Consider the following 21322-nt stretch of genomic DNA (forward strand, 5'->3'; position numbering starts at 1 on the left):
TGAACTCAACTTTATTTATCTTTAAAGAGCATATTATTTGATTAAATGTTTATTTTTTTTAGTACAAAACAGGTTACCAAATAAAAAACGAGTACGAAGAAATAGTGAATTTGTCACTACAAAACGGTGCTGTTTGTTGTGGTTGAAATGAGAAGTAAATGAAAATTATGGGCAGCACGGCGGCGCAGTGATTAGCGCATGTGCGGCACAGTTCATGTCTTGGGAACCTCCTGCGTGGGTTCAAATCCAGCTCCAGACTTCCTGTGCGGAGTTTGTATGTTCTCCCCGTGCTGGCGTGGGTTTCCTCCGGGCACTCCGCTTTCCTCCCACATTCCAAAAACATGCATTTCAGGTGAATTGGCCGGTCCACATTGTCCCTAGGTGTGAATGAGCGAGTGAGTTGTCTGTCCCTGTGTGCCCTGCGATTGGCTGGCAACCAGTTCAGGGTGTCCCCTGCCCACTGCCCGATGATTGCTGGGATGGGCTCCAGCACCCCCGCGACCCTACTGAGGATAAGCGGTGTAGCTGATGAGATGAGATGGGAAAACAAGTTATTCTAGACATACTTATATAAACCTTAAACATACAAAATATAGCACTGAAGCCACTTACGAACAAATTCAATTTACGATCTCGTTTGTAAGTAGGCCAGCGTCTGTATTCCAAGTTGTACTGAAAAATGGGTGTAAGGGAAATTATAGTTTGATTATAGTTTAATGAGCCTTTGTATGATGTTATCCTTAAAAGTGTCTTTACGAAACTAAATATCATATCCAGGTTTGTATTCTTGCAACAATTGTATCCTCTTGGGACCCGCTAACCAATTCATCAAGATGGCCTTCGCTTTGGTGCTGGGAAGTGCCGGGAATTTTTTTTAAAGAGTTTTCATCTTTACATTCCTTTCCTTTTTCTTTACTGCTCATTTATTATACTCACACACCATCTAGCAACCAGCATTATTTACTTCATTCAAACTTGTGTTTACTGTCTAATCCAATCAGATTATTTTCTTGTATTCATGTGACCTCGCTTAAGCCAATCAGATGTGTTGTGCATGTGCCTTGCAATAAATGACCCTCTAGCCCAGGCACTCCGGTCCTGGAGGGCCATACGTCCTGCCAGATTTTGAAGTTTGCTCTTCTTTAACCCAGGTAATACAAATTATAACCTCGTTAGCAAGCTAGCAAGTGCTCGTTAACGATACTGGTGATTGGAATCACCTGTATTGGATCAGAGAAACCTCAAAAATCATGCAGAACATACGGCCCTCCAGGACCGGAGTGCCCAGGGTTAGGGTCTAGCCGGAGTGTGTTTCCTTCCTGAGCTGATCCTGGAAGCACGCGCCTCTGATGGAAGGGCTATCGAAAATCTAAATCTCCGACTCAGAGGGTTTTCTTTTCTTCATCCTAATACAAGTTTTAACCCTGACATTTCGTTAGAGATTAATATTACAACAAGCCTAATTGCAATATTTTTATCGATTATTTTGTGTTTATCCTGGAGTGCCATGTCTAATCTGGTTGTTCATTACGTTGTTATCAATGACAATAAAGACTATTCTATTCAAACTTTGATTTTGTTAAATTTTAGGCATATGAATTTTTATAAAATAAATTAATATCTGTAATATCAATGCCATTTTTTGCGCTCTCGTCACGGATTACAAATAGCAAACCTCGAACAGGTTATTTTAGTACTTTTTTTTAGTAAAATGAGAAGCAAGTTGGATGAAAAAGGATATGAATCGTAGTTAAGTTTCTGGGTGAGAACTCCGGTCAGGATAAACTCTGCGTTGTGGACATCTGGACACAAAAGAAACGTTGCATAATCGACACACGATTCACATATTACTGCGTAAATGCGCTCGAATATTCGTGCTTTTATTTGGAGACATCGATCATATACAATAAAGAAAATATGTATTTCAACACAATGCAAAAACTGCATGAAATCATGGAGGGGTCTGAAATTTTCATCGTAGGTGCATGTCCACTGTGAGAGAGATAAACTAAAAAGAAAAATCCAGAAATCTCAATGCATGTTTATTTAACAATTTATTTGTGTGATACAGCTGCAAATATGAAAAATATGAATTTGAACACCTGTGTATGATCTAGAATTCTGACCCTGAAAGACCTGTTAGTGCGCCCATTAGTCCACCTGCACTCCATGTATCATACTGAATCAGATGCAACTGTTTGAGGTCCTTAGCTGCATAATGACACATGTCCACCCCATACAATCTTTAAGACTTGAACTTGTAACACAGCAAAGACCAAAGAGCTGTCCAAAGACACCAGAGACAAAATTGTACACCTCCACAGGGCTGGAAAGGGCTACGTGGAAGTTGCCAAGCAGCTTGGTGAAAAAAGGTCCACTGTTGGAGCAAACATTAGAAAATGGAAGAAGCTAAACGTGAAGGTCAATCTCAAATCGGACTGGAGCCCCATGCAAGATGTCACCTCATGGGGTTTTCAGTGATTTTAAGAAAAGTGAGGAATCAGCCCGGAACTACACGACAGGAGTTGGTCAATGACCTAAAAAGAACTGGGACCACCGTTTCCAGGGTTACTGTAGGTAATACAATGAGATGTCATGATTTGAAAACATGCATGGTACGAAAGGTTCCCCTGCTTAAAACAGCACATGTCAAGTCCCGTCTTAAATTTGCATACGACCATTCGGATGATACAGAGGAGTCATAGGAGATACTTTTGTGGTCAGATGAGACAAAAATAGAACTTTTTGGTCATAATTCCACTAAGCGTGTTTAGCGGAAGAAAAATGAACAGTACAATCGAAGAATACAATCCCTACTTTTGGAATTATTACTTTATCAATACACACTTACATTAGTAATTTCTGACCTTGCCCAAACGCCACTCATCCAACAATACGCGCGCTCGTTCTGCAATAGAAAGGTATCAGGAAACCGGCATTTCACACACGAGTGGATTTATTCCTAACACACAAATCTAATACAAGCAACTGGGTCTCGAGTCCCTCTCAATACAATCTTGTGCGTGTCTGTTCCCACCAGGAGGCGCACCCCATCCCAGTAGCCCAGCATTAATTTATAGTATACAATATGCAAATAGCACAGCAACAAAACATTCTACCATAATTCTATGGGCTATGTGTATACTGCATTTATCCTTAGCTCGCTCTGATCGGTCTTTCCTCCTCAGCAGGATAAGGTGTTGGCCCCTCCTGGTTGTGGTTGCAGGCCTCTGAGTCATCAACCTGTTCGTGGTAGTTAACGTCTGTTCTAGAACATTCCATTCTTGCACTTTTTGCACCACACATCCTGTTTCATCTGTCACGCGCGCATGCAGATAAGCAGCATCCTCTAACAAAACACTCTATGCTTATATTTTGATTCCCTTTAATGCTTGTATTTTGATTTTCCTTTACTACTGTGAAGGTACCATCATGCTTTGGGAGTTTTTTTTCTGCACATGGGACTGGATGAGTGCACTGAATTAAAGAGAGGATGACTGGGGCCGTGTATTGTGAGATTTTGGGGAACAACCTCCTTCCCTCAGTCAGAGCATTGAAGATGGGTCAGTCTTCCAACATAAAAACGACCCGAAGCACACAGCCAGGAAAACCAAGGAGTGGCACAGTAAGAAGCATATTCAGGTTCTAGCATCTCCAGACCTGAACCCAATCGAAAATATTTGGAAGGAGCTCAAACTCCGTATTTCTCAGCGACAGCCCAGAAACCTGACTGATCTAGAGAAGACCTGTGTGGAGGAGTGGGCCAAGATCCCCCCTGCAGCGTGTGCAAACCTGGTGAAAAACTACAGGAAGTGTTTGACCTCTTTAATAGCAAACAAAGGCTACTGTACCGAACATTAACATTCATTTTCTCAGGTGTTCAAATACTTACTTGCAGCTATATCACACAAATTAAAAAAAAAATCATGCATTGTGATTTCTGGATTTTTCTTTTTAGTTTATCTCTCTCACAGTGGACATGGACCTATAATGAAAATTTTCAGACCCCTCCATGACTTCTAAGTAGGAGGAAGGGTGTTCAAATACTTATTCTCTTCACCTTAACCGTGTGCATGTGTGTAGACCGTACCAATGTTTTTAAGGAAGTACTCTCGACAGAGGTGTAGATCATTGTCGCAAGAAATCAAGATGATCTCTGGGAGATTCTGCAGAAACACAAACATCCTTTGTAAATCTGACAGTAGAACGCCTTTGATGGTATTGCACAGTGTCAATAAAATTCAAAGCTGCCCCATATAGTGCACATATACTGAAGGATTTTATACATTTGACTATAAAGGATTTTATACGATTGAATGCAAGTTACATTTATTGAGTGCAATGAAGATTTTCACCGAGTAGGCTTTAGTTCAATGACGGTCACGCTGTTCTGAATGCAGAATATTTTGTCTAGTTCTGTTGATAACAGGACTCTGACAGAGGACGGCAGGCATTGTTTTGAGAAACGCTCTTCTTTGTTTTGAGGAACCACGGACATCGGGACGCTCGTCTCTGAGATTGTGAAACTCACGATGGGCTTCGTTGGCGCGCCCATGGGAGGAGTCGGCACACCATCTTGTGGAAAGACGTGGGCCAAGGGAAAAAAGGCTGGAGGACTTCAGAGACGCTACACAGAGACTCGAGCGACACTAATTCGGCCATATTCGATGGAGATCACTTAGTTTAATTGCTCATGAAATTAAATCTGTCCCCGTGTGAAAATGTCGGCTTTTCTTGTTCCTCTTTTCCATCAAGAAACGAGCGTTGGGGTGAATGTACGTTGTGTTTGGTTAATGGAGTCAGATAGCTAATTCGAACAATTTGGTAAATGATACATTTTCATATGTAATTCCCAACAATACACATAAAAAGTAATATGTAATTCTACAGTAGTGCAATTACAAATATGCTAAAATACTTCCTAGTTCCTTCTACTCCCTATTTCTTGTGTAAACATACTGTAGCTCCAGAACTTTGACATTTTTATTGTTTAATATCTCGTGCATCCATTCAATATGGTTGGCATTAAGTGTAAAGAAGAGGCGAGGCGTTTCTTTTGTAACAAAAGTGGAATAAGAAAGTTGATGCGGTTGAGAAAATGGTCCCAACGCTTTTTTATATATATTACATATATTTACATGAAAACCCAGTGTGCAGCAACTGTGATAGAGGTGATCAATGATAAATATTGGTTATTCAAAGTACAAATACGGATGACCTGATATGACAAAGAGGTGCAGACAACACCCAATGCAAACAACAGTTGAATGGTCTGTGTTCATTTTAATGAAAGTGAAAGAGCTACCTTCTGACAATAACAACATACTTTAGCTAGCGGCATCAAACGGCTTTTACAACAAAAGAACGAAACAACACACAATTAGCCGTGTTTAGGTAGTACAAACAACCGCTCGCTTTTGGTATAATAAAGTCAAACTTGAGATGAAATGTGACAGAAGAGAATATACTTAAATCGCATCGCCGAGTTCCTCCATGATAAACGAGCGCCACATAAGAAGGGGGTGAGGTGGGAGGAGTTGAAGGAAGGGGGGTGAGCGAAGTCGCAATGACTAAGGATTGATTCAGGGCCTCCCCCTCTCCTTCACAATAAGAGTGTCCACGCCGTGTCCTCAGTTGACATAAGCTCGCGCTCAATGGCGTCAAGTCAATGAATGCTTCTATTGAGAAGGTAAGGTATATTTTTTTAGACCCGCGAAGCTCTGAACCCGCAAAAGTGGAACCGCAAACTAGCGGGGTTCCACTGTATATAGGGTTATTGGGTCGTCTCTACGCAAGCACGCAATTCCTTTGGATAGCCCCAGATATCCAATATTCTGTTTCCAGTCACATTATTGCTTGCTTGTAAAGCGTCCCAACCAGTTCAGGACACAAGGACGACAATTACCTTGTTCTGTTTATGCTCCATGATCTTCCTGTACGAGGGCTGTTTGGCCAGCACCTTCCCTCCGGCACTTTCTACGATGGACTTCATGGTGCTGATGCTGGGGCACATTCCAGGAGTTAGGTAAAAATATTTTCCCTGCATCCAAGAAGAAGAAGAAACAGAAGAGTACAGTAAAGGAGAAAATTGCGATAATGGTTTGCTCCGTGAGATGCAGTAGTATTCATTAAAGATGCAAGTAACATAAGACTTATAACCGGGATCAGTTTGACCAACCGGTCGTAAATCCATCACAATGTTGCTATTGTTGTGGATTAACTGCAAGTCAGCTTGATGGAAAACATCTGGATGATATGAAGCAATGTATATACAGGAAATACCAAGGTTGACTGAGCCAAGTCAGGGCGGGAAAAAAAAAACTGTCGATTTCGAGAAAGAATACTGTCGGTTAGACAAAAACATTACGTAACCACGAGGACACAGTATAAAAAAGCTGACCGTCTCCCAGACGTGGCTTGAATGTCATTGAATAGATAATGTTCCCTTTTTGTCGTATCTCGTCTCTGCTTATAATTTGGGGCAACGCCCAACGACGTCCTCTCCAAAACTATCTGCTGCCAAGATGATACTGTACCGAGTGGAGCAGTATATTGGTGTGCCGGCTGGCTAAAAAAATTGTAGTACGTGTTGCCTGGCTGTTACAAGCTGCTGTGCCAGATATTGATAATTTAGTTTCTTTTGTCTTTTATTGGAGTAATCCAAAGGTAATTCAAAGTAATCCAGTTAAAGTAACCCTACCACAACCCTGCCTGTCGGTTCTTTGCTATTCAACTGTTTAGATCATTTGAAATTCTTGGACATACAACACTTAAAGTAACAGAAATAGTATTTCTCTTTGGAAGAAGTAGTGAATAACTATAACCAATTGTGTCCAACACTGATTATGACAGTCTCAAAAGGTTTGTGATATAACCTTGAAGAGTGGTGCACTGTGGGCTTTCTTGAGTGACTCTTCCAAACTGAAACCAAAAAAGACCTCGGCATCGGCATCCTTCAGGATGTAGTTCTGCTCATCTGGAATGCAAACACAACACAGCAGTGTATGAGCTAACATTAATTTCAACTAAAACTTAATGAAAAAAATAATTGTTGTTAAGTGAGTGTTTAAAACAGGTCGGGAACTTAAGACTTAAGAGCAAGAAGTGGCTATTTCCCTGAGTACTTTTGACCAAGAGATAGAATTCACTTTTTTAATGCATTTAGCCTGGGAGTTTCTAGCACTAGCGGCAGGAGCGCTGTAGCACATTTCTACCCTTTATTTGAATGAATGAAAACCTTATTACGAACATTAAAATAAAAACAGAACAAAAACAATAACTCAACAACAAAATAATGTTACATTACATGTTCGGAGAGGGGTAGTAAGAAGCAGATGCTTATTTTCCCTACCCCTTCATCTTCCCTATTAGATACACCAATGATAATAACAACAATAGTAATAATATTAATAATAAGTTATGATATGACAATAGCAACAATAACAACAAAGTTAACAATAGTTCTTGACGCACTATTCCCAATCTCTCGTATCACTCATACCACATTTTCTTCATCTCTGTATTCTGCCAGTAATGTTTTTTGTATTTAAATTTGAATACGTGAATAGTTGGACATTGTTCGATCTCGTCTTGTAAATTTTTCCAAAGTTTGACTCCGCACACAGACACACACATACTTTTCCTGGTGGTTCTCACCTTTGGGATTATGAATTTACGACAGCCTTTTAAGTTATAACTTCCCTCTTTCCGAGTGAATAATTTTTGGATGTTTTCTGGCACTATATTTTTGTTGACCTTAAATACCAGATATGATGGAACGATGCATTTGAGTGACATCGTACGGACACCGCATCCGCACGTGTTCGACACGTATTTGCGTCTTTGCAAGCTTTCGGAATGTTAAGGGGGTAATAAGTTGGACTGAACTATCTGACTGTTTTGTCGACGTTCCCATTGTAGCGCCTTATAATCCGGTGCGTCTTATGTATGTCAAAAATAGGACCAAAAACTATTTTTTCGGGGTGCGCCCTATAACCCGGTGCGCCTTATAGTGCGGAAAATACGGTATTTATTTTAGACACTTATTCTGATATGTTTTGCAAGGATGAACGAAAAATGAGAGGCGGAACAAACGCGGGGTGCGGAGTTTAAGTGGGGACCGCTAAAGGTGAGGGACAGACAAGGAAAGAAAAAGGGTTAAAAAGTTGGTTAAAGAAAAAGGAGTTGCGAGAGTAAATGTGTTCATCTGATATATTTTTCTCACCCTTACCTTTGGAAATATACACTTTTTTCCTTGGATTACTTTCAACGGAACCTGGACTCTGCAGGTCTGCATCAAACCTTAAGTACCGGTATCATTTTACGTTCATTTTGCCGGCTGTGATTTTTGGACTGTGGACTTTAATGAAGGACATTTAGTTTCAATCGAGGGACTTGAAGTCGGGTTTGGGTTAATTTTGTGTTTGTGTTACATGTTTAAATGTGGGCGCATGCGGCTTATATACAGGTGCGGCTTGTGTATGTACAAAATCGGTTTTCCTCTTAAAATGTGGTGGGTGCAGCTTATAATCAGGTGCGCTCTATATTCCGGGATTTACGGTACATGGTGTGGCTCGCACTGAAAAAAAAAACGTAACTTTTTGCTCTCATGGCTCTCATGGTCCTGACCCTCGTTTTAAAAGCGAATATAAAACGCCCGAAACACTGCTCTACCTCATACAAACGTACCAACAAACTTCTGGCTCCTCCAACTCTCTTCAAGCCACTCTGGAGTGACGATGTGTTTGGCCACAGACATTGCGGCCAGGAACTTGACGGTGCGCATCACTTTACTTGCCACCAGGTGAGTCACCTTCAGACTGCTGTCCGCTACTTCTCCGCCTAAAGCATGCAGCCTCTAAGGAAGGAGATATACGTTTAACATTTGCATGTCATTAAAAAAAAAAACAACTTTGTGGTTTTAACACGACTGGCAAAGAACTGCTCACTTCACCTTTGTGTATTGCTGTACTTGTGTGGGCTCAAAACCAGTAAAAACAACTCTTGGAGTGGACTCCGGTGGAAGCTTCTTACTGGGGGACTGTATCTCATCCAGTCTGTTAACAAAGCACACCATCAGAAGTTGAGGAGAACTGATCGATCTAAATATCAATATTATTGATATTAAGCAAAGGCAGCACGGCGGCGCAGTGGTTAGCGCTTGTGCGGCAGACTTTCTGTGCGGAGTTTGTATGTTCTCCCCGTGCTTGCGTGGGTTTCCTCCGGGCACTCCGGTTTCCTCCCACGTTCCAAAAACATGCATTTCAGGTGAATTGGCCGGTCCAAATTGTCCCTAGGTGTGAATGAGCGAATGAGTTGTCTGTACCCGTGTGCCCTGCGATTGGCTGGCAACCAGTTCAGGGTGTCCCCTGCCCACTGCCCGAAGATGGCTGGGATGGGCTCCAGCCCCCCCGCGACCCTAATGAGGATAAGCGGTACGGCTAATGAGATGAGATGAGATATTAAGCAAATACCAAATTTTCTGGGCTATAAGTTGCAGTTTTTCCATAGTTTTCCATTTTTATTGTATTTCAACCATTTTGTGTGTGTATTACATGTTTCGGGATGTTAGGCAGGGATAAAGGAGTGAATTTTATTGTGTTATTGAACACTGCATGTGTTTATACAGGACGTTGAATGCCAATTTATTGCCTGAAAAGGAATTTACCCATAAATTTGATTTGAAAACAGGTTGCCCTGCAAAGAACAAGAAGCTGCAAACAAAAATGTAAAAATGCTAATGTTCCCAAACAAAAACCTGTAACTACGTTGTCACTATGGGAACAGAACCAAAAGCAGCGTCTGAAACTCGTGACAAAAAGTTACCGGCCTACTTATAACATCCATTGCATGTATATGACATCGCTGTTTTCCATCTGCCATCCGTATGTGCCTGTATTGACTCATCTTCATTTATGCAATGTTTGTGTTGCATCATCTGCGACAAGCTACGTGAACTCCTCTTTCCATGATGCTTTTAATGTACGTTTACATTTTGGAGCGTCACAAATCTTGTTAGCTTCTTTTGAACCTTTCTTCTGGGGTTGAGATTTTGGCTTGATTCCTAACCACTTCTCCGTTTTTCTTGTGTTCTCTGTGCGTCTACTTTGGAAGATGATATGCAAATGCACGACCTTCGAACATTTCGGAGAGTCCGGAAGCACGAAGTTATTCGATGCAAGCTTCTGATTGGCTGCCGAGTATGCAAATTGCCAAACGAACCAAAATTCTAAAATTTCCAAACCAAACGAAGATTTCGAAATCGAAATAAAGCAAAGGTTTTATTTGTTAAAAAAATTAAAGATTTTCTTTTTTTTTCTTGAAAATGTTGTCGGCCACCCGGGCGGAGACGTTTTGTAAGTTGTACGCCCGACGTAAAAGATGCACGACTCCGGGCGTCCGGGCAGACGTTATTTCAAACACTGCCAAAAGGGCGTCTTACTGACTTTATTTTCAAAATAATGTGGAGTGGGAGATATTTTAGTTGTCTAGTTGACATTGTTTCACAGTATTTGTATTTTTGTTACACGTAACAGTTGTAATAGAGACACTAGTATTTACCTTTAAATACTGTTTCCAATGTAGTTATTTAATAAAATATGAAGTCAAGTCATGTTTATTTGTGACACCCTTAATCACAAGGAGTCTCAAAGAGCAGCACAGACCACAGACTATTGCAAACCACAGACTATTATGACACCATCCCCTGATCTGCAACCTACATGAGGGAAAGGAAAAACTCAAAAAACTCAAGTCGACTCATGTTTATTTGTTTGGCCCTTAATAACAAGGAGTCTCAAAGGGCTGCACAGACCACAGATGATAGCAAACCACAGACTATTACGACACTATCCCCTGATCTGCAACCTACATGGGGGAAAGGAAAAACTCAACATGAGGAAAATGAACACCTGAGAAGGGATCTTACATGAAGTAATCCTCCTTCCAGGAAGACCAGGCCGCAATAGATGTTTCATTAATAATGAAACTAAAATTAAAATGTAAAGAAAATAAAAAATAAAAAGGATTACAATTGATGTAGCATTAAGTAAACAATACACAGACGAAAATGTTGTTAAAGTCGTAGGGGGGGAAAAGACCTAATTGAAAGGGCCGAAACGTTTAGGTTCCTAAAATGTTTGTGCCTATTAACTGAAGGGACGATGGGTTCAATCATTCAATGATCATGACAGTTCCAAGCAAAAACTATCGATACTACCATAAATTTACTTGGATCGAATGGATATCAAAATTCCCAGTATCGCCCACCTCTAGTCTGAAGGACTGACCTGGCCTTTTTGTTGGATGGCTGGTTATTGGAGTCAGCCAGCTTCTGTTTCTGGATGAGCTGCAGGTTCTAAAATGAGATAGTGTTTAAACTACACTATTCAAAGTACTGGCAGAATAAACAACATAGGACTGCAATAATACTTACCGCTAAAGCTTCTTGAGATACTTTGATTGGTGTTCTCCAAGGCACTGCACGAGATGAGAAATTTCTAGTGAACTAACTGTACAATATGCAAAGTTAAGAGATGACGTACCGAGAAGGTTCTGGACCAGCTGAAGGTTTGGCACCAAAGGCTCAGGGTGTGTAAAGATTGAGTATCTGCTGTGCTGAATTTGCCGTAATGCTTCAAAATTTCCCAACAGAATGTCACACATCCACTGAGCATTGACGCATGGAATCTTCCACTCTTTGGCCTTCTCATATTTGAGCCCAGTAGGCCTACAGGGAAAACGTCAAGATGTCTTTGTTAATTGCTGTTATAAACATGTTATTTTGCTATCATGAGGGATGTGATCGACGTGAGGAGAAAAAGTCTGAAACCTAGCTGGGGGTTTGGGGGCTGCAGCCCCCCCAGGGGGTCCAGGGCGACACTACCCCCCCCAACGCTCCTGGGTTTTAAGCAATTTACTTGTCCAAAACCATGCTTAAATTTATCATTTAAGTAAAATCTTTAGAAGATTTAAATAACAAAATAATTTGCCCACCTAACTGATTTTTTTTGTAAATACTGCAAGGTAAGTTCAAATGCAGTTCAGTCCCTGCAGCTTGTGCAACAATGCAGCCAATTTTTCTAACGGCCGCCAGGGTGCGCCAGAGCAATAAAGGTAAGAGTGAGACAGTCGGATTTTGAATTTGTTTGCTACGCAAGTGAAAAAGTGAAAGTGAAAAAGTCGGAATTCCGACTATAGTCTGAAAAATCACATCCATGTATCATTTGTTCACTAAAAAATACATTACATTTATTATTCAATTCAAATTCAAGTTGGTGGGGCAGTAAAGGTAAAACGTTTTTAGCAAAAATATATAAAAGAAAAAAGTCCAGGTGAGGAATCACAGTGATAAGAATGATTTGGGTCAATTTGACCCAAAATATTTTGAACCCTTGAACTGTCTTTGTCTTATGTTTCTGACAATATATAGGATTCTCGTGCCGGCGTGATGAGGGGGCCCTATCGTGGCTGCAGAGACGGAACTAAGGTGAAGGCAAAGCGGCTAGCGGCGAAATAAGCCTTCGGTACCATCCGTAATCATGGGAAATGTGAACTCTCTACCAAATAAGACCGACGAACTGGCTGCGCTGGTGAAAAACATCTAAGCGTATAGGGAGTGCAGTTTGCTGTGTTTTACGGAAACGTGGCTCACGTCTAGCATCCCGGACGCTAACGTGGAGCTACCCGGCTTCAGCGCCGTTAGGGCAGACAGAGACACAAAAGCCTGCGGGAAGCGGAGAGGAGGTGGGCTCGCTATCTACGTGAACACGAGGTGGTGTAACCCTGGGCACAAAGATTTCCATCTGCTGGAGGGACGTCGAACTTTTGGGCCTAGCATGTGACGTCATCCACTCCGCTGTTGCTAAACTACAACACAGCACCCTGAGGCCATTCTGTTAATAATAAAGACAAGGATACTGCTGGAAGTGTGAATTTCCCTACGGGGATGAAAAAAGTATCTATCTATCTAATATATTTGGGTCTCTTCACCTAACCACCAACAGAACAGGCATCAAACAAGGGCAGAGGTTGCCTTGATAAGCAAACATGCAAGAAGAAATTCCAAAGATAAATATATTTAGAGAAAAAAACGATATCAATATTTCTGGATTGAATTACACCAAAGGTAATGGCAACAGGAAGGCAGGAAACAATATTTATATAGCTCCGTTTTTGTTGGATGTAGATTGCTAGTTAAGCACATCTAGCTAATGTGAAACTGACACAATTACCGTATTTCCATGACTATGGAGCACACATAAAAGTACTATTTCTTCCATATGGCTCGCCCCTATAGTGACAGTGACATTGGTAACTGTAAACAACAAATACTGCAAGCGTTATACAAATAATGTAGATTATTTATAAAAAAGTAAACAGTAAATTAATGTTTACATACTACATTTAGTGAAAATTATCAGTACAATGCATGATTTATACAACCTATGTATTTCTTAAACCAAGACTTTAAAAAGAAAACTAAGGATTTTGCTTTTGGAATTGCCTTTATACATAGTATGCAAATGAACATTTTGACAGCATCCTACTTGAATATTACAAGAGAACCAAATATTAGTACCAATCAGTGTTCCCTCTAAGCTGCGCGCGTGCACAGTTGCGCACTACTCGCACATTCTCAGCGCAAGAAAATCTAGCCAGCGCACAAAAATGAGGGCTCAAAATTACTTATTAAGAAGAGACTTAAGTCAAAGTTACAGTGCATGAAGGTCAAAATACACGGGTTCCCCTGACGTTGTGTCCTAAATGCGGTATTTTGAAGTCGAACGAAGTTGAGTAAAGTTAGTAGAGTATGTTGAGAACCGGCTTCTTCGGCTCGGCTCACTAAAAGTAATCGGCTCTTTCGGGGCCTAAACGGCTCTTCAGGTTGTTTTTGCTTCTTTAATCCCAACATGACCAAATAGTAAGTAAAATTATGCACAAAATGACTTAAAGGAAGGGGGGAGAAGAACAAAAAAGAAAAAAATACCAAAATGAAAAAGTAGTGAAAAGCTGAAAAAAAAGAAACAAAAGGAAGAGAAAAAAAAGAAGGAAAATTTAGAAAAAAGCCAGAAAAAAAGAAAAGAAAGAAATGTAGGAAAAAAGTAAATAGAGAACAAAAAGAAAAAAAGTAACAACTCGGAAAAAATAAACACAATGAGTTTTTTTAAAAAGATTTTTTTTTAAAAAGTAGAAAAAACACAGAAAAAAGAATAAAAAGTTTGTGTTGCATTCAAATAATTTCCAATGATATCAAGTGAATCGTGTTGCCAACATTGCACTTCCACTCAAAAATGTGATTAAATACAGGTGTGTATCGTGCAACCGACTAAATAAGCCCCCAAAAATGTTAGTATTATGCGACAAAAGATACCAGGAAAAAAAAAAATGGAAATCTTGTGAAAGAATTGTTGTAAAAACAAATGACGTTTGTAGGCCTTACAGCCTTTGCAATCGTACATGAGTCAATTCATTCAAAAGTGGGAAAAAAATTTGCGTTGCCGAAAACTCAGCAAAATGTAACTTGATGTCAAGTTTTGGACATGTTTGATAATTAATTATCTTGCCACACTTGGGATTATGGTGGCTCACTGTTGTTTCAAGCGTTGCTCACCGACTTTGTGTGAACGCTCAGACCCGTAAGGAAAATTACAGGGAACATTGGTCCCAATGTACCGTATTTTCCGCACTATAAGGCGCACCGGGTTATAGGGCGCACACCGGGTTATAGGGCGCACCCCGAAAAAATAGTTTTTGGTCCTATTTTTGACATACATAAGACGCACCGGATTATAAGGCGCTACAATGGGAACGTGGACAAAACAGTCAGATAGTTCAGTCCAACTTATTACCCCCTTAACATTCCCAAAGCTTGCAAAGACGCAAATACGTGTCGAGAACACGTGCGGATGCGGTGTCCGTACGATGTCACTCAAATGCATCGTTCCATCATTCGGAAGGTTAAAGTCTTGGGATTCAAGAAATGCCAACCATTCCTTAGTTTCTATTTTCTTTTTCGCTCGCAACGTTACTGTATATATGACAATAAACACTTGGAATTGAGTTGAATTTAAAAAGAGACACTCCATTTCATCCATTATCTGCACCACTTATCACAGAAACATCGAGTTCAGTTTGAAACAAGATACAGGGATAATATATATAGCCAGAGTAGCTCACCGAAGTCGTTGTGTTCATAATTATGTGCAGCCGTGGTCCTCTTATATCCGTGAGTTTAGTAAATCCAGGAGAATAAAATATTTACAAATACAAAATAGTAAAAAAATGCTTTCTGTATGCCGTCAGCCACGTGCTATACGCATTCATCTTTTTCGGCCAATTGCAGGCTTTGTTTTGCCGTCCAAGCCAATGCCAGCCTGTAAATGATAAAAAGGATCCGCCCCCTTTACCTCCGAATAACTTTAGCCAATAGTGATCGATTCAACTGATGATTAACACATCTTTCTCGGCCAATTGCAGGGTTTGTTTTGCCCCTTTAGCCTATCCGAGCCTGTAAATGATGAAAAGGATCCGCCCCCTTTATCTCCGAATAACTTTAGCCAATAGTGATCCATTCAAATGATGATTGACACATTGGTTAGCCAATGAAACGCCGGTAAACAAATCCCAGCATACACCGCGGACTACTTGGCGTTCGGGGAAAAATCTAGTCGGCGGCTGCAAGTTAGTTGCAAGACTTTGCGAATTAATTTTATTCCATAAATAAGGCGCACTGTATTATAATGCGCATGGTCAGCTTTTGAAAAAAATAAAGGCTTTTAGGTGCGCCTTATAGTGCGGAAAATACGGTAATTAAATTATAAGAATATTTGACAGTATATCTCCCCAGTTGCAACACATTGGGTCCATTTCTTACTCTTTGCATATCAGGACAGTGTTGCTCCGGCACAGGTACCCTGTGTATCTGGCCCCAGCCAAGTACGCCATCAACTTTAAGTCATCTCTGTCAGCGTCCACAAAACCAGTCACGGATATGATCTAAGGAGAGGAAAAATAAAGTTGATTTGAAACAAGAAGCAGACAAATTTCATCCAGACATATGAAAATTAATGAAGAAAATAAATATCCATTGGTCTACTAGTGATCCCAAGAGCCAACAAGAGATCCCCCAGGCAGTGTTCTCGTTTGCCTGCGCCCCATTATTTTTGCTGGGGACGCATCGTGTCAAATCAACGTGCGTCCCCGGGACGCAACTTTTTTGACACAAAATTGTCATTATCATTTTTTTAACAAAGATTTACCGCACTCCAAACTTTTCGTGAGGCAGATCCGCCATTGTTGTTTTGGTCTCGCGGTTCGAGTTTTCGTCTGCACGCCCATCTCAAGTTGTGTAGTGAAAAGTCAGTTTCTTTTTAGAGAACTGGCTTTTTTAGCATATGAATAACCTATATTTTATGTTGACAATATCCGTGTATTATTTGTGATTGCAACATCCATTGCAGCCTGGTCATCCTGGAAGAGGGATGGACCTCATGTGCGGTTCCTTCTCAAGGTTTCATCATTTTCCTCATGTTGAGGTTTTTGAGTTTTTCCTTGCCCTCATGTACGTTTAAGATCAGGTGATGGTGTCATAATAGTCTGTGGTTTGCGATAATCTGGTCTGTGCAGTCCTTTGAGATTCTTTTAAGGGCGTCACAAATAAACATGACTTGACTTGACATTTGCGAAAACATTTACATTTAATCTAGATTAAAACTAGGTTCACACTGCAGGGAAATCTGATTTATTTGAACAGACGCAACCTGTTACAAGTCCACCCGAACGGCACATATCCGTTTTTTCCCCACAGAAGACGCAGGCTACTTTCTTATGTGGTCCTCATTCCGATACATATATGATCTTTTGGAATCAGACTTCTGTGTGAAAGGTCGAGACGCATTCATGCGACCTGCACGCCACCGATAGGCAGTAAACTTCTCCATTATGTCTTCAATCAGGCAGAAGGAAATCAACAACCACGGCGGGCCAAAAAACAAAGTGTCCTGAATTCACGTATTCATGAAAGATGAACACTTGTTTATTTTGGAACTCACGGAACAACCAACATCCCATCGCATGCAAGAGGATTTATGACATGTTGCTGGACTTCGCTTTTTTTTTTTTTTTTCCCCAAGATGGCGGCGCGTCGGGTAGACGCTGCGGCTCGGGCTCCAGTTCGTCTTTCGTTTTTCAGTGTCCCCTGATCCCTCTTATTTTCCCTTCGCATTTACAATAATATCCACTACATCCCGAGGGATATACAGAGACCACCGGATCTCCCTGGAAGATTTGCCGCCTGCCGACAATGACAACGACGGAGAAAAGGCTGAGCTAAGCTAAGAAGGCGACCACACAGACCAGCGCTCCCAAGCATGTTCAACCAACGCCAGATCCATCCGTCCACAATGAGTGAATTGAGCTGCGGATCGCCACCAACAACGTCCGGAATTGGAGGACTTTTTTTTTTGCCATCACGGAGTCTTGGCTTTCCCGACGCCGCATTACATCACCGGCTCGAACGAGACGAAGAGTCCGGTAAAAACAGGGGTTGGAGACTACGCGCTACAATAATAGCGGAACCATTGACACACAATGCTCACTCGATATAGAGTTTCTAGCTATGTACCGGGAGAGTTAACTGTGGTCTTTGTGTTTGCTGTATACTCGGGGGCCACACCGCTAACAGTTTCACCAGATGCTAACGTTAGCATAGCGCTAAATCTCCTGCCCGCTGCTAAACATCAGCTTGCACTACCCCAACGGAGCTTTATCGTCGACGGCGACTTTAATCGGGCATGTTTATTGACTGTACTCCCAAATCCTTTCAATCTACTAAATTGTGGACTGAGCAATTCGGAAAAACGCTGGACTGTGTAATGTAAGATCAAACATTCGGTTGTGTCCGGCAACTCTGTTTGACCCTCACAACCAAAGAGCCAAAAAGGCCAAAATATGAAAAAAAAAAAAAAATTGGGAGAGCCACACCATACATTTTAAGACAAAATCCTACAAAACCGACACACAAAACAAAAAAATTCATAGCCGTGTCCCATATCAATATATACACAACTTAAATCAGTCTCCATCCTTCAGTTACTTAAAACTCAAGTGTGTAATGTGTGTAATAAACTGTTGTCTAATGCGAGCAAAAGCCAGTGCCAAAGCATGCAGCAACACAACAGACAAACTTAGCGGCAACTTAAGTAGGGGACTTATTTTTGTTATGTAGTACTTGTGAAATACAAATTTCTTAACCTATGATTTTTTTGTGTGAAAAAAAACCATTGGTATAACGATTCATGTATGGTTGGTTGGATCCCTTTACCACGAGTGTAGTAGGGACACAATTTATGGTCATGTATATTTGCCTCATATTCAAATTACCGTAATGTTTTTGGTTTATTTTACGGAATAAAAGTTTTTGGGATGACTATAAGGCACTAAATATCACAAACTGCCCCTTTAAGAGTGTTGATGCTCATTTTGACCGTCATTTTTGTTGTAAAAATAGTTTCAAAACAAGGTGCGAGCAAAGTTCTTTCATAAAAATGTCACAAAATACTGCAAACGATATGGATATTGTCGTATTTGTCTTCGACGCAGACTGCACTGGACAAGAGAGCAAAAGGAGTGCTTTGCCCTGTGCGCAGAGATCCGCCCACCTTTACCGCTCACCGTTTTGGGTGTTCGGGTGTTTTCTGTGGGTTTGGCTCCAGTGATTACGGTGCTTTTTTGGTTAAATGGTTGATTGAACGATAAACATGATTTTGTTGCCGCTGCGCTCCCTTGAGGGCTGGGGGGAGTAGTTGAATGGTCATGTCATAGTCAGCTTTATTGTCAGTTCTGCAGCAAAAACACAGAATTGAAACCCCATTGGCGTTATCTTTAAATCTTTAGTGAACTTTTACCCCTGGGCGTAAGCAAAATCTATTTTTCTTAATAAAGGATAGGATAGGCTTAAATATGATGAAAAACTATGGATTAAAAAAGAAAAAAGAAAAACAAAACAGAAAAAGGCAGCATCTGAAACACTCCACTGCCTCAAAATGGTTCAGTCCATTTGATTCCTAGCACTGCTCTGGAGCTAGGGTCCAGGTGAAAACTGGGCCAAATCCGGTTTTCCATAAAAAAAAAAGCTCAGATTAAAAACATTCCACTGTTCTCAAATGTATTCTTTAATTTGCTGGACGAAATAAGATTTAAAGAAAAAAATATTAAGAATGAATGTGAATCTATAAATGAATTCATGTGATGTACGTTTTGTGCATGAATTAACAAACGCTCATCATGGAAAAGACATCAATCGAAAGGGGAGCGCAAACTACGATATTGGGGATAATTTAACGAGTCTCTTTAAATGTAAACGGAAAAAAATGATGCGGCTTATAGTCAAGTGCGGCTTATTTATATACAAAATGGAGTTTTTTTTTCTTTTGAAAATATACTGGGTGCGGCTTATAATCAGGCGCGCCTCTGTCTGATTTTACGGTAGTTAGTGTGTGAACCATCTCACAAAAACATCAAAATTCACCCAAAAATAGGGATTGAGCATTAAGCCCTGCAGTGAAAAGCTAGCCTTAGTGCAGGGGTGTCAAACTCATTTTAACTCGGGGGCCACACGATAGAACAAACATTCTGTCGGGGGCCGGACTTGTAGATTAAAGAGAAAGAAAAAGAGATAAAGAAGTAAGAGACAGAGGGAGGGAAAAGGAGAGAGGGCGGGACAAAGAAAGAAAAAGAGAGAGCGGGAGAAACAAAAGATAAAAAGTCGTGAGAGAGGGGGGAAAAGAAAGGGAGAGGAAGAAAGAAATCCAAAGAGAAATGGAAAGACAGAAGGAGAGAAAAGAGAAAAGAAAGTGCAAAGGGTATGAAGAGAAAAAGAGAAAAAAAAGAAAGCTAGAGCAAAAGAGGTTAAAAGTCACAGAGAGGGAAAGAGCAACAAAGGAACAAAGAGAAAAAGAGAGACACAGAGAGTGACAGAGACAGAGTGGGAGAAAAGGGGTGGAAGAGAGAGAGAGAGAGAGAGAGAGAGAGAGAGAGAGAGAGAGAGAGAGAGAGAGAGAGAAAGAAATAAATACAAGTACAGTGTCTTTGTGAGAGGCAGCTGGCTTTGGCAACATCAAGTTGACATATTTCAACCTGCAGCTGTTTTTTCTCTTGCGCTTCTCTGACGGGAGAGAGAGAGAGACAAACAGGAACAAAGGAGAAAAAGAGAGACACAGAGTGGAACAGATGGAGTGTGGGAGAAAAGGGGGGGGGGGGGGGAGGAGAGAGAGAGAGAGAGAGAGAGAGAGAGAGAGAGAGAGAGAGAGAGAGAGAGAAAGAAATAAATACAAGTACAGTGTCTTTGTGAGAGGCACCTGGCTTTGGCAACATCAAGTTGACATATTTCAACCTGCAGCTGTTTTTTCTCTTGCGCTTCTCTGACGGGAGAGAGAGAGAGACAAACAGGAACAAAGGAGAAAAAGAGAGACACAGAGTGGAACAGATGGAGTGTGGGAGAAAAGGGGGGGGGGAAGAGAGAGAGAGAGAGAGAGAGAGAGAGAGAGAGAGAGAGAGAGAGAGAGAGAGAGAGAGAGAGAGAGAGAGAGAGAGAGAGAAATACAAGTACAGTGTCTTTGTGAGAGGCACCAGGCTTTGGCAACATCAAGTTGACATATATTGCAGCTTGTTTTTCTCTTGCGCTTCTCTGAGTGTTGTCTCGCGGGCCGGATTCAATCCCTTAGCGGGCCTGATCTGGCCCGCGGGCCGCCGGTTTGACACCTGTACCTTAGTGTGTTATGTTCAAAATGAATGATTTTTAGAAGAGACAAGCGCACAAGAGCCCCGTATGAATTGCAGAATGCATCTGTTATACATTTGAATAAGTGTAAAGAGTGTAGGGAATCTTCAGAGAGAAATCGGACATACGTGTTGAGAGCAAGGCTTAGCTCCAGGAGGGAAGGCAAACGGCACATGAAGAGTCCGATGGGGAGGCACCATCCTCTTCCGTTTCAGCACTGTGTTGAGCCAGTGGGCCGTCACACAGCGTTTTCCCTCTCGGAGGGCCTGATCACACAAGGACACCAGTGTCGGAAAGGAAAACAGTTTGGCAAGCTGCATAGCAAGCATATTTCATGTTTTACACACAATTTATGGTTGGCATCAATGTTCCCTATCATTTTCCTTACGGGTCTGAGCGTTCACACAAAGTCGGTGAGCGGCGCTTGAAACAACAGTGAGCAACCATAATCCCTAGTGTGGCAACTAAGTCATTATCAAACATGTCCAAAACTTGACATCACGTTACATTTTGCTGAGTTTCCGGCAATGCTGAATTATTTTT

The 21322-nt window shown here is 41.1% G+C and overlaps 1 protein-coding gene across 1 annotated transcript in view; it reads right to left on the bottom strand.

Annotated features, from left to right (window-relative positions):
• Window positions 1–1306: 1306 nt before the first annotated feature.
• paxip1 (PAX interacting (with transcription-activation domain) protein 1) overlaps window positions 1307–21322 on the bottom strand; it is a 45488-nt gene continuing 25472 nt past the window's right edge. The window contains exons 12-22 of the mRNA XM_088350184.1: window positions 20908–21045; window positions 15875–15996; window positions 11544–11728; window positions 11435–11478; window positions 11289–11356; window positions 8954–9056; window positions 8689–8857; window positions 6876–6976; window positions 5906–6040; window positions 4091–4166; window positions 1307–1802 (exon numbers count right to left, since the gene is read on the bottom strand). Of these exons, the coding sequence (XP_088206310.1) occupies window positions 1654–1802; window positions 4091–4166; window positions 5906–6040; window positions 6876–6976; window positions 8689–8857; window positions 8954–9056; window positions 11289–11356; window positions 11435–11478; window positions 11544–11728; window positions 15875–15996; window positions 20908–21045 (1290 nt within the window). The 3' untranslated portion in view covers window positions 1307–1653. The remainder of the gene's footprint in view (window positions 1803–4090; window positions 4167–5905; window positions 6041–6875; window positions 6977–8688; window positions 8858–8953; window positions 9057–11288; window positions 11357–11434; window positions 11479–11543; window positions 11729–15874; window positions 15997–20907; window positions 21046–21322) is intronic.

The sequence above is a fragment of the Urocampus carinirostris genome, chromosome 1, assembly GCF_059441175.1.
Source record: "Urocampus carinirostris isolate Australia breed hairy pipefish chromosome 1, RoL_Ucar_1.0, whole genome shotgun sequence".
Taxonomy (NCBI): Eukaryota; Metazoa; Chordata; class Actinopteri; order Syngnathiformes; family Syngnathidae; genus Urocampus; species Urocampus carinirostris.